Genomic DNA, 15,083 nt, shown 5'->3' with positions numbered 1-15,083 from the left:
TGTGTGTTGCTCAAGATTTCCAGCATCTGAAGAAGCATTGAGCAAGGTCTGTGCGTTGTCTGCTTGAAGTTGTTCAGCTTTGCATTCTCTTTCTCTTTGTGTCTGTTGTAACTGATTTTACCCTGACTCACATACCAATGGACAAACATTAGGAAGGAACTAATTTCGAACTGATTTGTCTATTTCCCAAAGGCATGTGGCTGATGGAGCGTCTGGGGAGGAACCCTCAGGAATGGCAATCGTGGACATCTCCTTGCTGAGTGGATTTGAGCCAGATGGGAGTGATCTGGAAAAGGTCAGGATTTCTTCCTCCACTTGCCTCGACTAGGGTCTGATCAGAATTATGTGTAATCAATGACAATCTGGAGCCATGCAATTTGTCTGTATTTTTATTCTGTTTTCCCTTGCCCTGACCTTTCTCATCTACATCTGGGATACCCCGCCTTCTTCAGAAGAACATAAAAACATAAGGACATATGAAATAGGAGCAGGAGCTGGCCACCTGAGCCTTAGAGCCTGCTCCTCTTTTCAATAAGCTCTGGCCAGGGATTCAGCTCCACCTACCTTCCTTTTCCAATTATATAGTGTATATATTTGACAGCCTGTTTCACTGTTCCACCCCCCCAACTGTTTGATCTCCACCATGAATGTCCCATCATCACCCGGCTGAACTTGTTTCCTGAAAGACTCCTGATGCAGGGTTTCATCCCGAAACATCAACCTCTCTCTGTCCCAGAAACTGCTCGAACCAATGAGTTCCTTCAGCAAATAGTTTATTGCTCTATATGCCAGCATCCGTTATCAGAGGCACGGTTTAGGTTGAAGCAGGAACAGGTTAGGGATGCAAAACTGTGAGGGACCCTCATTATGTCCCATCTTGTTTGGGCTGGGAGTTTTTAAAGGCAGACTGAGTATTAAAGATTCACTGGAGTATGTTGGAGCAAGAAAGGATATAATGGAAAGCCAAAACATTCCAATCGGTCTGGACAGAGTGGGTCCAAAAGATGTTCCTGATGGCTGTGTAGCACAGAGCCAGGTGTGACAGAATATGGGGAGTGCCATTTAGAAACGAGACTGGGTTGGAGGACAATTCATTAAACATGTTCAAAAAGTGGGTGGAGATAATTCTTAGAACCAATGGGACCAAGGGACAAAGAGATAGAGCAAGTCAGGCTGGCTGTGGTCCCTTCAACCCCACCAATCGATGAGGACCACTTTGTAAACCCAGCGACCCAACTTCCTTGGTCCAGCACCTCTCCCTCCAAGCCGCCCCTCTGCATGTACTTATCCAAGTGCTTCTTAAATGATATTATTCTTCCAACTTAACCACTTCTGTTGGCAGCTTATTCCATATATTCACTGCCCTCTGCATGCAAAATCTGCTCCTCAGGTCATTTTAAATATTTTCAATCTCAGTCTGCACACGCTAGTTTTGGGATCACCTTGGGAATAGTCTACAACTGTCAACCTGTCTCTGCCTCTTATCATTTTAAGCACTTCTGTAAGGCTGCCTAGACATTACCCTACATTCAAAGCAATAAAGACCTGGAGTAACACAGACAAAAAGCTAGAGGAACTCAGCAGGCCAGTCAGTATCTATGGAAAAGAGTAAATGGTTGACATTTTGGGCCCAGACTCTTCAGCAGGATTGGAAAGGAAGGGGAGAATTCAGAGGCCCAGCTTGGTCAACCCACAGCCTATATCCAAGGACCTTCAGTCCTGGCAACATCCTTGTAAATCTTTGTCTGCGCTCTTTCCAGCTTAGCTGCATTTGCCTATAACAGAGTGATCAAAACTGGAAAATACAGTACTCCAATACTGTGTCATCAGTTTTTTTTTAACAACTGGAACACAATGTCACAACTCCAATGGTTAATGTATTGACTGATGAAGACCGGCATGCTAAATCCCTTTTTCTCAACCCCCCCCCCCCCGCCCCCCCCGGCTACCTGTGATGCTGCTTTCAACAAACTGAGTCTCTCTGCTTCATTCTACTCCTCAGTCCCCTACCATTCCTAGTGTATGTATATATATCACGTCAAACTGCACTGAAATTTACTTGTCATTCCTGGGTCCACTTTCCTAAATAATCAAACAGGTATGGAGAGAAAGTGGAAAGCGGTTCCCAGAGTGATCATGTTGAACAATGGAGAGGTGGAAAAGGCTCGGATGCATACAGTTACAGAGTTGTACAGCTCTGGAGCAGGCCTTTTGGCCCACCGTTCTGATCCTCACCCTTGCTTGCCGGCATTAATTTGATACCACTCTGCTTTGCCATTCAAGTACCTGTCCAGACACCTCTTGAATATTGTTACTGTTCCTTCCATCATCACCTCCTCTGGCAGCTTTTTCCAGGTACCAACTATTCTCTACGTGTAAATTCACATCATTTTTAAACCTTCTCCCTGTCACATTATAACTATGCACTCTAGTTTCTGGGCAATACTACACTGAGAAACAGACAGTGGTTATCTAACCCGTCCTATTCCCAGTGTTTAGCAATATTGATCCAAAGAGCTGCTGACGTTGTTGGCTAGCTTCCGTTTATCACCCATTAGCTACTCTATTGAAGGGCTCCTGTGGTCAGGAATGGGGTGGTTCCATGTTGCTTTCAATATTTGATCAGATCCCCAGATTTTTTTTGGCCTTCCAGCTGAGTTTAGAGGTCAGGAAGGTCTGATATCTCCCACCTCCCAACCTGTGACCGATGCAGTTCTCAGGATAAGTTGAATGATTCTGGTCCTTTGAACTCTTTGAAGGAACTGTGAGTACAGTGGCTCGGATACTAAACCAGTAACCCGGAGGTCTGGATTAACAATTGGGGCAATGAATTTGAACTCAATTAATGAAATAATCCTAGAATTAGGAGGCAGGAGTCAGAGACGATAACCATGAAACTACTGAATGCAAAAACTATCTGATACTGGCATTCTTCAGGATAGGAATTAAGCCATTTTCAACTGGTCCAGACACATAAAAAACACTTAGGATAAAGGAGTAAAGGATATAAAACCAGAAAATGTGGAAACACTCAGCAGGCCATGCAGCATCTGTGGAGAGAGGAACAGAGTTAATGTTTCTGTTACTACCAATCAAGTATTTTAGCAATTGATGAACAAAATGGTAGAAACACACTGTAGGGTTGGCAATGTTGCTGGGAGTCGCTCCTATTGGAAACGTTGTCAGTTTCTCTATAGATGCTGCCCAACCTGCTGAATACTTCAGCATTTCCAGTATGTAATTCAGAAATCCGTCAAGGGGGTCACTAGGAAGGTTGGGTTGATGTGAAGGGGGGCCCATCTGTAATGATTCAGCAGGTCACTGATCACTGTATTCAGCTACGTCATAAAGAAACATGTATTTGTCTGCAATGAGTGGATAGGAGTAAACTATTAAAGAATATTTTTATTTTTCAGTTATCAAAGCTTGTGGATCGATACATCGATAGTTATGAGTTCAAAGATGGCAGAGTACTGCTTTACCTGCAATCGGTAATAACAGTCAGTAGTGTGTGCATGGGTGAGTGTATGTGTGCATGTGTGTGTGTGCGTATGTGTGTGCGCATGCGTGTGTTTGTGTGTGTGTGTTTTCATCTTTCATTTTGTATATAGATTTTTATGGGTTTACACCCTCTCTGTCCTGGGCAGTTTCTAGAACCTGTAGAGAGTCAACATTCCTTGTGGGATCTCCAAGTCACATACACTGGAGTCCTGGGAAATTCCACCTGCGTGGAGATAGAAGAAGTTCCTTCGGCTGCCTACAGACAGCAAGAACAGAGGGTTTGGGGCTTCTTCCCAATGTCTCTGAGTGAGACTAGTGTGCAGGGGAGACATGTATCAGCAAAGAAATAATGGATGCACCATGTTAGGCAATTATGAGACGTTCTGCAATCACAATTGTTTGTCATGTTATACAGGGAAGAGGATGTTGGACGATATTGTGAATGGCAGAACAAAATCTATTGCATTTAGTTTAAGTTAAACCAACTGAAATAATTTTTATCTACAAGGAGATGTATTCAGTTGTTGTCTTAATAATAGTATTTAATGAACTTATTTATTGAAATATAGGGAGATTTAATCAGCATCGCACCTCAGTACTGAACTTAGCTTGTGTCACAACACAAATAATTGTGTTAGTGCAAGACTGGAAATTGGTCACACGCAGTGGGAAATTTCTGATGACCAGTCAGACGGTAATATGTTGAGGTATTAAGCAGAAAGCACTGCTGCAGCTACAGAGCAGGTGCAGTGCAGGTAGACAAATAAAGAGCCACAAGCCATGATGAGATAGACTGGGAGATCAAGATTCACAGCCAAACTCATGTTTGGGAAGAATGATGTATCGCCAGGGGCAGAAGAAACTGGCACAGGCAATCTATTATATCAAAATCAAATCAGAATTTACATTAACATGCTGTTGTCTCAAGTTGTCTCCTGCAAAAATGATCATTATGCAGAAAGGTAAAAATATGGGGGAAGGCCCTTTGTCAGCTCGAATCCATCCTGCGTTCAGTGGGTTCAGTTGTTGATAGGTGAAAGTGTTTGGAGGACAGTAGGGTTCACCTCAAAAACAACCCACATATCCTCCACTTATTTCACTGGGTGATCAGGAAGTGGTCAAATAAGAGGCAAAGGCATGATAGGATGAGTCTGATGGGCTAAATAGCCTTCCTCTGTCTCTGTAGCTACAGGAAGTCTGTTCTGAGATCAGGTGTTCAGCCAGTCTCTGAAACGATTTTGATGTTCCTCCTGCAGGTCACTAAAGACAAGGAATGTGTGGTCTTTGGCGCAAAGCAGGTAATTCCGATTGGATTGGTCCAGCCAGCAAGCGCCACACTTTATGACTATTACAATCCAAGTGAGTACATTTCTTTAACGAGGGTCTCACCACGATGGAAATGAATCACTCCATCTGGCTGGCTGCCTATTGGATAGGTGATGAGATGCACAGGCCGATGGGGGTCAGATATGAATTGATCAATGGGAGCTGATACCGAAGCACTTGTGGTCTTGGACCAGGAGGGGCTTGCCTGCTTTTACCCATCGTGTTTTTTAAAGTACAAGTGGTGGAACTGAGCCACAAAGTACACAAGAAAATAGGAGATGGCCACCTGGCCCCTCAAGCCTGCTGCCCCACATTCACGGCTGATCTGCCGCAAGCCCTTAACTCCACTCCTATGCTAGATTCCCCGAGCAATCAATCCCCCAACCTTTCTAAAAATCCATCCACCTCCACTTTCAATACTTCTATGGGTCCACCACCATCCGAGGCAGAGATTCACCATCTCCTGACAGAGAGTAAGTTTCTATGCACCTCAGTTTTAACTGTCTCCCCGAGATCTTATAACTATGACCCTTCATTTGATACTCTCCCACTGATGGAAACAACCAAACACCTATCTTGTCACCCTTTGGACTATAAGTTTCAATAAGATCATACCACATCCTTCTAGACCCTGAAGACTACAGACTGTCCAGCATCTCCTGACGGAACCACCTTCTCATCTCTGGAATCCTTGAACATCAGATACGAGCAACTTAACTGATGCATCAGTTATCTGGACTGTTCTCTGTATCCAAAGCATCTAAGAGAATAATTACACTGAAGCTGACTGGTACATGGATATTCCAAGTGGCCAATCCCAATATATTGCTGGAATGCAGATATGTGAGAATGCTGCAAAGCTGAGATCAAGTCAGAGTGAACAGCTCAAGCCAGTGATCTTCAGGAGAACCCCTGCACAGTACATTGGCACTAATGGACGCACAGGAGATGGCAGATGCAAGCTCTAGACCTGAAGCATTAACAATTCCTTCTCCTCCCAACAGATGCTGCTTAACCTGCTGAGCTCTTCCACCAGATTGTTATACCTTGATCGCAGTTTGTGCATGTGTGTGTGAACGTAAACATGTGTAACCACACGAGTGTGATTTTATGTGTGTTTGTATGTGCATGTGTGGGATTATGTAGACTTATGTGGTGTGTGTACTTATTCATGGGTATGCATGTTTGTGTGTATGAGTATGTATGCATGTGTTTATGTGTGTGTGTGTGTGTGTGTGTATATATATACATGTGTCTGGGTGTGAGAGTGACCATGTACATGAGTCTGGTATGAGTTTGTGTCTGTGTACAGTTCCCGTTCTCAGAGAGTGTGTCAGTGTGTAGTTCCCATTCTCAGAGTCTGTGCCTGTGTGCATTTCTCATTCACAGAGTGTGTGCCTGTATATAGTTCCCATTTTCAGCCTGTGTGTCTGTGTGCATTTACCATTTTCAGACTGTGTGTCTGTGTACATTTCCCATTTTCAGACTGTGTGTCTGTGTGCATTTCCCATTTTCAGACTGTGTCTGTGTACATTTCCCATTTTCAGATTGTGTGTCTGTGTGCATTTTCCATTTTCAGACTGTGTGTCTGTGTACATTTCCCATTTTCAGCCTGTGTGTCTGTGTGCATTTCCCATTTTCAGACTGTGTGTCTGTGTGCATTTCCCATTTTCAGATTATGTGTGCATTTCCCATTTTCAGACTGTGTCTGTGTGTTTGAGTATGAGTGCATTTGACTGGATGTGTATGTGTGAGTGGACCTGTACCCACGATAATGAAGTACATTGTTTCATGCTTTTCTGACTGTCTGACGTTTGGGTTTTAGGTTCCAAGTGCACTGTATTTTACAACGCTCCTGAACAAAGCACCGTGGTGTCGAAACTCTGCCAGAATGATGTCTGTGAATGTGCTGAAGGTAAGCTGCCTCCACGTAGGGCACAACACCTCCTCCACTACCCATCTGTGCCTTTTAGCTGAGGGCGTTCTGCACCGGAATTTGTGGAGAGATTGAAGGAGGTGAAGCTTTGATGGAGGCGAGAAAGTGGATAGACTGAGACAACAAATTTTACCCAGTGATGAAGGATTGAAGGGGATGCAGACTGAGATGTCCAGGTGGGAAGTAGATGTTTAGGACTACAGGACAGTGGTGAGAGAGCAAAGGACTGAGGCTCATGGGATTGTTCTACCAAACTGTTGGCAAAAGGGGTCAAGTGGCCTCATTGGCTGCAGTGCTATCATCTGACAGTTTAAGTAAGCTCATGATACTCGAGATCTTGGGGGCTTTGCTTCATCGGGTACATCAGCCCCACCCACTGTTATTGTGTTTGGATGAGTCAGATAGTTCATTTTGATGACTCGGTCAGTAATGGCCCAATCTCCCTTTGCGAAATACACCCGAACAGATCGGGAGCTGGAGCGAGACTGAGTCCGATCCGCCGTTCAACGAGATCCAGCCGTGACCTCAGCTCTGTGTGCCCTCTAGGATTTGAAAGGCAGCTGAAGGGCAACTTCTTCACCCGGGGGTTGGTAGGGGTATGGAAGAGAGACAGTGCCTGGAGAGGTCGGGAGGATTACAACCAAATGCAGGCAAATGGTCTAGTTTAGTAAGGCACCTTGTTCGACAGAAATGAGTTGGGTGGAAGGCCCTGTTCCCAAGCTGTACCATTTTCAGACTTGGTTACCCTGCCCTCCGATGACTTCCTTTGCTCATGAAGAATGTACAGACAAAAAACAATTCACACTGTTTCCACCCCTCTTTAAGAGAAAGTTCCAGACACTTACAACCCCTTCAAACCCAGTCTGAATGTCCCTTCTCCACACTGAGTGGTCATGGGCTCGAGATTCTCAGGAGTGAGGGGGAATGTTGCTTGCCTTCAGAGATTCCCAGGAGCAGGCTCTGATGACCTGATGGTTACCTCCTGCGTCAGAGATTGTTGTCTGGTGTGTTTCAGGACAGAAAAGAAATCTCACTTTATCCCCTTTTCTCTTGGGTGTTCCTCAAGAGGAAACATCTTCTCCACATTGAGTCTGGGAAGATTCCCAAGGGCAGACTTGTCCTGCTTCTGCCCATGCCTGTTCCATAAGGGAGTCCGTCACTGGAGAGACATTCGGTCCTCCACGCGACACCTTGCCTTCTACTGACCTTTGCTCTTCTACAGGGAAGTGTCCTCGAGCAAAGAACACCTTTAGCAAGGAGGTGAAAGATGACAAGCGAAAGTTATTTGCCTGCTACACCCCGATCATCGACTACGGTAAGAGCCACCGACTCCTCACACGGAGAATGTTGGGACTGGAGGCAGGGCACTTACCCAGAAAGTTGGAAAGCTGAAGTCATTTATGGTGTTTTCTGGCAAAGTTCAGGGTTTTCCGATTCTCCAGCTCTTGGCATCTTGGTTCCTTTCCTGTTCTGGGTTCTAAGGTGGCAGAGGAGACCAGAGTGGGAATTGCAGATCATTCCCCAGAGGCAGTCTGCAAGTGGGTCTTTGCTAAGGTGATATTTGATCAACTCGAGGTTGTGTCGATGTATGATGTGTACAGATATGGTGAGGTAATGTACAATAAAAACCTTGCTTGCATGAACATCAGTCCTACACACACACACGCACGCGCACGCACACACACACACACACGCACACAAAGACGCATCCGTTGTTGGTGTAAGAGGTGGTTCGTAGTGTTCTGTTCCTGAGCTAAAGTTGTGTGGGTCAGTTCAAGAATGTGATGGTCGCAGCACAGCGGATGCTGCTGAACCTGGGTAATGTAGGACTTCAGACTTTTATACTCCCTGCCTGATTATAGGAGCAAGAAGAGGGCATGACCGGGCTGTAGGGATCCTTGACAATAGAAGCCACCTACTTGAGGCAGTGCTTCCTGTTGATGCTGTCAGTGGTGGCGAAGGCTGTGCCCGAGATTGGCAGGGCTGTGCCACCCTCTGCAGTCTCTTACTCTCCTCTGTGTTGGAATTGCTGTACCAATCCATGGAGCAATCAGTCAGTAGACTGCTCCCTCATTCACACGGGCACCACCGATACACAGCGGGAAGCCTTTTGACCCCATTCTGTATGCTCCTTCTCCACACCGAGAGTTTGTGGGCCACAGAATTCCAGGAGTCAGCGGGGAATGTTGCATTCTTTCTCTGAGCCCATCCTTGTTTCTTTTTCTCCATCTTTCTGGAGATCTCCTCCTATTATGGAGTTCGGGATAGAGTGTGTGCCTCAGGAGACTGGGTACAAGACATGGGGGTACTGGCCCAGCAGTGTTGACTGGATGTAATTAGTATCTCAGCACCGGGGATATGAGCCTGGGTGAGGACACTGACATTGAGATGTTATCCTTCCAGTTCATTCGGAGGGTGCTCAGAGAAGCTTGCAGACTGAATCTGAGTGTTAATTTCCAGCGTATCCCTGTGAAGGACAGAGTGAGAAAGGAATATTGAAATATGTTAAAGTGTCCTTAAATACAGATTGGTAGAAGCATCTTACCTGATCAGGTGATTCACACTGAAAGCCATGATACCCAAAATAAAAATACCATGGACTAAAATTATTAATTCCTTTGCAGCTGGAATGGGGCAATGGGGCAGGGGCAGCTAATCGACTGGCCAGGGTGTGCGCAAAGGATAATGTGGCATCACCCTCCTGACACACACAGTGCCTGACAGCCTTTGATTGTAGTGTAACTTACGGGAGGTTATCCTAACATGTACAAACTGAAGCAATACGCAGGACTGCAAAGGGTCCCTTCGGCCCGTTGAGCCCATGCCTGCTATCCGCCTCCCATCTGCACCCTCCTCACTGCTGCAGGGTTTGTATGTGTCTGTCCGCTTCCAAGGTCTGACTCTCACGTGGGGCCCAGTGGCCCTCATGGCCCAGACCACAGGACTGATGCTGTGGAACAAGCAACTCATTCTGGCTGATCTTATCGTGAGCGGCAGGAAACCCTTCCAGTGAGAGCACAGAAATGCCTCACTATCCCAGAAACTGCCTGTACTTCATGGCGGTCCCATTGCAATAGTCACCTGCGGATCTTGCTGTTTCAGAATATCATCAGGTTCCTGTTTTTCCCCTTTGGATCGTGATCATTATTTTTAAATCCATGTGCAACACTACCCCCAACCTTCCTGTCACTAAGGACTCTTCCCTGGCTGATCTGAATGTCGCAAGGAATCTGCAGACTTATCCCTCTGTCTAAATTATATCCTTTTATCCCCCGAGACCTCGCTTTTCTGGTTACATTCTAACTGCACTCTGTGAGTATATTTGTTCTAGTTAATTCTGACTTACACTCAGAGCACTTCTCCACTCTAATGTTTACACTAAAGTAACCTTCAAGCTACCTCTTCTACTTTGGCTCAAGCTCCTATAATCATTGATCACCTTTTCCAGGAAGTTAGGCACTTGGGTCGAACACTTTATAATCATTCCCTGGTTCCTGGAGATTCCTTCTTCACGCACTTTATTATCTCCACCTTCCCCTCAACTCCCCCCCCCCCCCCACCATATTTTACCCTTCAGTCTCACACTGGGTTTAACCTGCCAAACCACTGGGAAGAATAAAGAGCACATAGAGGAAACCCCGAGTCACAGGGATAGTGTGAAGACTCCTCATAGACAACACGTGAGGCCAAGATGGAAGCCCAGTCACTGGAGCCATGAGGCAGTGTATTTACCAGCTGCAGCTCAGTGACGCCCCAAATTCCTACCGTTATTTTGAGTGTTTCTCCAGCGGGCTAATAATTGCTCCTTTAACAAACTGAAACACAACAAAAAAAGACTTGTATTACATATATTTGTAAAACTCACATGAAGAAAACTCTAAAAGTTTAGTACTCACTTTACAATGATTGCCTATCTGTCATCTTCCTCTAGCCTACATAGTCAATGTGACAAATGAGACCACGACAGGATCATTCAGAGTCTATACAGTCACCGTCTCCCAAGTCATCAAACTGTGTAAGTAACTGTTTAAGTTCAAATTCAAGGTCAAGGTTATCATCACATGTACACAACTGAACAAAAGATTGTTCCTCTGGGGCTGGGGGAAATCACAGGACAAATAATGAATAAACTCTTCCTGGGCTTCCAGCCGGTTACAGGTGTCGATTACAACCGACATTTTGATGGAAAGCTCTGCCATCTCCCTCAGATGCCAGATGCACCGGACGGTTGTTCCAGGGGTTCACTGATTGTAACGTGGTAGAGAAGGAAGTACAAGATGTGGAGGGACAGCATCACTAATAATCTGAGAGCTGCGGTCAGAGAGGGCAAACTGGAAGGCTTATCCACTGAGGGAATAATGGGTGGAGCTCAAAAACAGGAAAGGTACAATCACTGTGATGTCCTCCCAGTAGCCAGCAGGAGGGAGAGGAACAGATATGTAGTGAGATTATGGAGAGACATAAAACCAACAGGGTGTTGTAGTTGGTGATTCTAACTTCCCTATTATTGACTGGGGCTTCCTTGGTACAAAAGGATTAGATGGGACAGAATTTGTTAGGTGCATCCAAGAGGGTTTATTAGATATTAGAGAAACAGGGATTTGGGGGAATAAAGCAGGGAACTAAATTGGGCCCCATATCAAAGGAAAGGTGTCCTGGATCTGGAGAGGCTCCAGAGGAAGTGTACACAAATAATCTTGGGAATGAAAGGTTTAATATATGAGGAGCGTTTGATGTCTCTGGGCCTGTACTTGCTGTACTCGAATGGGAGGGGGAATCTCATTGAAACCTACTGGATACTGAAAGGCATAGACAGAGCGGAAATGGAGAGGATGTTTCCCCGTAGTGAGCAAGTCACGGACCCGAACGCACATTCTCAGAATTGGAAAAACACCAGAATGAAGAAAGGATTTCTTTAGCTGGAGGGTGGTAAATCTCTACAGTTCATTGCCACGGATGGCTGTAGGGGCTAAGTCATTGGACATTTTTAAAGCAGAAGTTGAAAAGTTCTTGATTAGCAAGGGCATCAAAAATTACAGACAAAAGCAGGAGAATGGAGTTAAGAGCTAACATAAATCACCCATGATCACATGGTAGGATAGACTCAATGGGCTGAATGGCCTAATTCCACTCCTAACTCTTATGGTCTTATGGAATTGAAGTATGAAGCATTAAAACATCCATGATTTTGCCGAGTGGCCCCAACTGCTTCTATCCTTGATGTCCTTTTCTGCTAAGAATCACCTGATATCAGATGCTGGATGCGCCTGCCTTTTCTGTTACCGCTCATTTTCAGCATTCTCTTAAGTCTCTGACCTTAAGAGCTCAGATTATGCAGGGCATCATTTCAAGAGGCTGGACTGATGACACCTCGACATCAGATCAAGCCTTCTGAACATGAGTGCAGCTCAGACATCTTGAGAATCTCTCTGTAACGGACGGGATGATTTCAGGAAGGGGCAGTGCGGACGGAGTTCAGAATCCAGTTCAGATTAGTTTATTGGCACGTTCACCCATTCCCTTGAAATTCCTTGTTTGCATGAATCTCACAGAGTAAACAGCAAGTATGGTGATGGTAAACACAATGATGGGTGCACAGCCTGTAGTGCAGTAGTAATGCAGAACAAAATGTTGAGGTGATAATGGAATAACTGAGAGGGAAGAGATAAGAGTTCCAGATCGTGACAGCACCACTGGGAAGGGAATGCGACAGAGGGCATTGGCTCCTGGAGCCTGAAAACTGCAGGGTAGAGGCTTGTCTTAAAAATACCGTTCATCTGAGATCACAAGCTCGTGTATCTTCTCGCTGAAGGTAGAACAGGGAATGGTCATGGTGACAGGCATCTTCATTGGCCTTCCTGAAGCAGTGCTCCGTGAAGATGGACTGGATGGAATGAAGAGAAGCAAAGGGCAATGTTTCCCACTTTCTGCGTGTTCTGTCAGTCCAGAGCAGAGTAGCTGGCATACAAGGCTAAGGTGTTTCTGTAGGGTATCTGTAGAAGTTTGAGTAGATCTTCGTGGACAAGCCAGATCTTCTCAGACACCTGAGACAGTACATCTGATGATGTATTTCCTTGAATCGCGGTTTTAAAAGGACCCATCTGCTCAGGTCAGGGAGAGATTCGCGATTACAGCTGAGAGGCTGTTTCTCGGACAGGAGACTCCAATCCTATTGTTTGAAGGTCAATCAAAGGGGCCAGCCATAACTGAGAAAGTTGAGTAGAATACAGTAGACACTGTGCTGGTAAAATGGGGCTGCTGTGGATGGGAACTTGATGGTTACTATCAACTGAAGGGCCTTTTTCAGTGCTGTATTGACTTTATGGAAAGTGAAGGTTTAGGTTTCTGGGCAGCCAGAGGCACAGCTGGTAGAGCCACTGTTTCACTGCACTAGCGACTTGCTACTGATGCCCGGTGCAGTTCTGTGTGGAACTTACACAGATCCTACTGCCCATCACACACTAGGAACAATTTGCAGTGGCTAGTTAACCCAGAGAGAGTGGGAAAACTCCACTCGGGTAGCATCCGACATTGGGATTTAACCGGGAGCTGAGACACAGTATTTCTTCCATGTTTGTCTGAGCAGCAGGGAACTCAGTAGAATGACTCTCTCACAATCTGTCTTCACCTCTCAAACAGTGGACGATGTCCTCCTCAGTGCCTCAGACCAACGGAACTTTCTGAAGCGTCTTTCCTGTCGGCTTGAACTGAAGATTGGGAAAACCTACCTCTTGATGGGGAAGGATGGAAAGACGAAGGATTTGAACAGAAAGTAAGAAAGTTTGATACAAATATTCTATGTTGTCACATGCTGGGAGACATGTATTTCAGAAATCGGAACAGGAGGCACCCAGGCTACCAGGTGTGGGAGGAAAAAGAGATCAACACCTTTAACCTGAAATGCTAAGTATTTCTCTCTTTCCTTAGATGCTGTCTGACCTGCAACATTTTCTGTCCTTATTTTGGATTTCCAGCATCTGCAGTTTCTTTGATTTTCATTATGTGGAAACAGATCTGCTCCCCACCCCAAACTCTGCTGGGGTGCATCACTGAGGTGCAAACCCAGCTACATTTCAATGGTCCACACTCTTGCCTCCATATTAAAGGCTTGTTGGCTCCAGTCCCTCACTTTGGAAGGAGCAGCCCAGAATCCCAGTTGATTGTAGAGTGTGTTGTGTGTGCATGGCCATATGGACGGATGCTGGGTTGGCACTTAAAAAGAAGAGAGATATTATCCTGAGTTCCCCAGATCAACTTCAACCTTGACAGTCATACTTCACTAAAGAGAGGCATCTCATCATTACCATGTATAGGACCGTATTGTCAACATCTCCAAAGAGGATCTCAAGATCCAAACAAAGATGCAGATGCTGGAAACCTGAAATAAAACCAGAAGATACTGCAACTACTCACCAGGTCAGGCAGCATCTGTGAAGAGAGACACAGTTATCATTACAGAAATTACCTGATCTGCAGAGCTTTTCTTCCCCCAATATTTTCCACTGTTACTCTAAAAATGATTTCATTGGTGATAGAGGATGTCTGTGTGCCCTGGGGCTGTGTACCAGCTTCTGGATCTGTGTTTGCTTTGCACATATGTTCGATACTGTAAAACTCACTTTGTGCTTCCTCCCTCTGTTTCTCCTTCTCTCCCCCACCACGACACCCTCCAGTATGCAGTACATTCTTGACTCTGAATCTTGGATTGAAATGGTCCCATCCCACGAACAATGTAAGGGCTCGAGCCAGCGAAGAAGTTGTGATGAATTTCATAGTTTCATTACTGACCTTGAAATGGAAGGATGCCAGATATAAGTGTTGGGTCCTCTGCTGCTCCCCTCTTGTTGCTAAACGAGATGCATGTTCTCAAATAAAGCACTCAACTATTCAATGACAAACTATGTGCACACAGTAATTAAATGTTTGATTAACATGTTGAGCTGTTTCATTTCAGTGTCTCTCGGATTGTAAACCATGGACATTTTGCACTGTCTGAGTGTCTGTAGTGTGGTAAGTTGTCATGGGGATGTTGTTCAAAGGAAATCTGACAGGAATCCTGGTTTAGAGGATAGAACTAGTGATGTAACACATTCAACAGACACACTTACACCTAGACTAGATACATACACAACTCCCTGACCCCCTCCCCACACACACACAGTTAGGAAGCACGTGGCCTTGTAGATATACCTGGGTTATGTTGAGCTGAGCTGGTCAGAACCACAAGTTAATTTGGGCCAAATCTATCACATTTAATCTGCTTATTCCAGTGTTTCTGGAAAGGCAGGTGTGGAGGGAGCTTCCCTCTGTATCACTACTA

The 15,083-nt window shown here is 45.3% G+C and overlaps 1 protein-coding gene across 1 annotated transcript in view; it reads left to right on the top strand.

The window, feature by feature from the left end:
• Positions 1 to 14,696, top strand: part of LOC140716971 (complement C4-like) — a 128,260-nt gene extending 113,564 nt beyond the window's left edge. The window contains exons 34-41 of the mRNA XM_073030173.1: positions 193 to 295; positions 3,417 to 3,491; positions 4,758 to 4,860; positions 6,653 to 6,742; positions 7,986 to 8,078; positions 10,695 to 10,778; positions 13,403 to 13,535; positions 14,437 to 14,696. Of these exons, the coding sequence (XP_072886274.1) occupies positions 193 to 295; positions 3,417 to 3,491; positions 4,758 to 4,860; positions 6,653 to 6,742; positions 7,986 to 8,078; positions 10,695 to 10,778; positions 13,403 to 13,535; positions 14,437 to 14,578 (823 nt within the window). The 3' untranslated portion in view covers positions 14,579 to 14,696. The remainder of the gene's footprint in view (positions 1 to 192; positions 296 to 3,416; positions 3,492 to 4,757; positions 4,861 to 6,652; positions 6,743 to 7,985; positions 8,079 to 10,694; positions 10,779 to 13,402; positions 13,536 to 14,436) is intronic.
• Positions 14,697 to 15,083: the final 387 nt, after the last annotated feature.

The sequence above is a fragment of the Hemitrygon akajei genome, chromosome 2, assembly GCF_048418815.1.
Source record: "Hemitrygon akajei chromosome 2, sHemAka1.3, whole genome shotgun sequence".
Lineage (NCBI taxonomy): Eukaryota > Metazoa > Chordata > Chondrichthyes > Myliobatiformes > Dasyatidae > Hemitrygon > Hemitrygon akajei.
The sequence above is the reverse complement of the archived record's forward strand: the minus strand, read 5'-3'. Positions and strand labels throughout refer to the sequence as shown.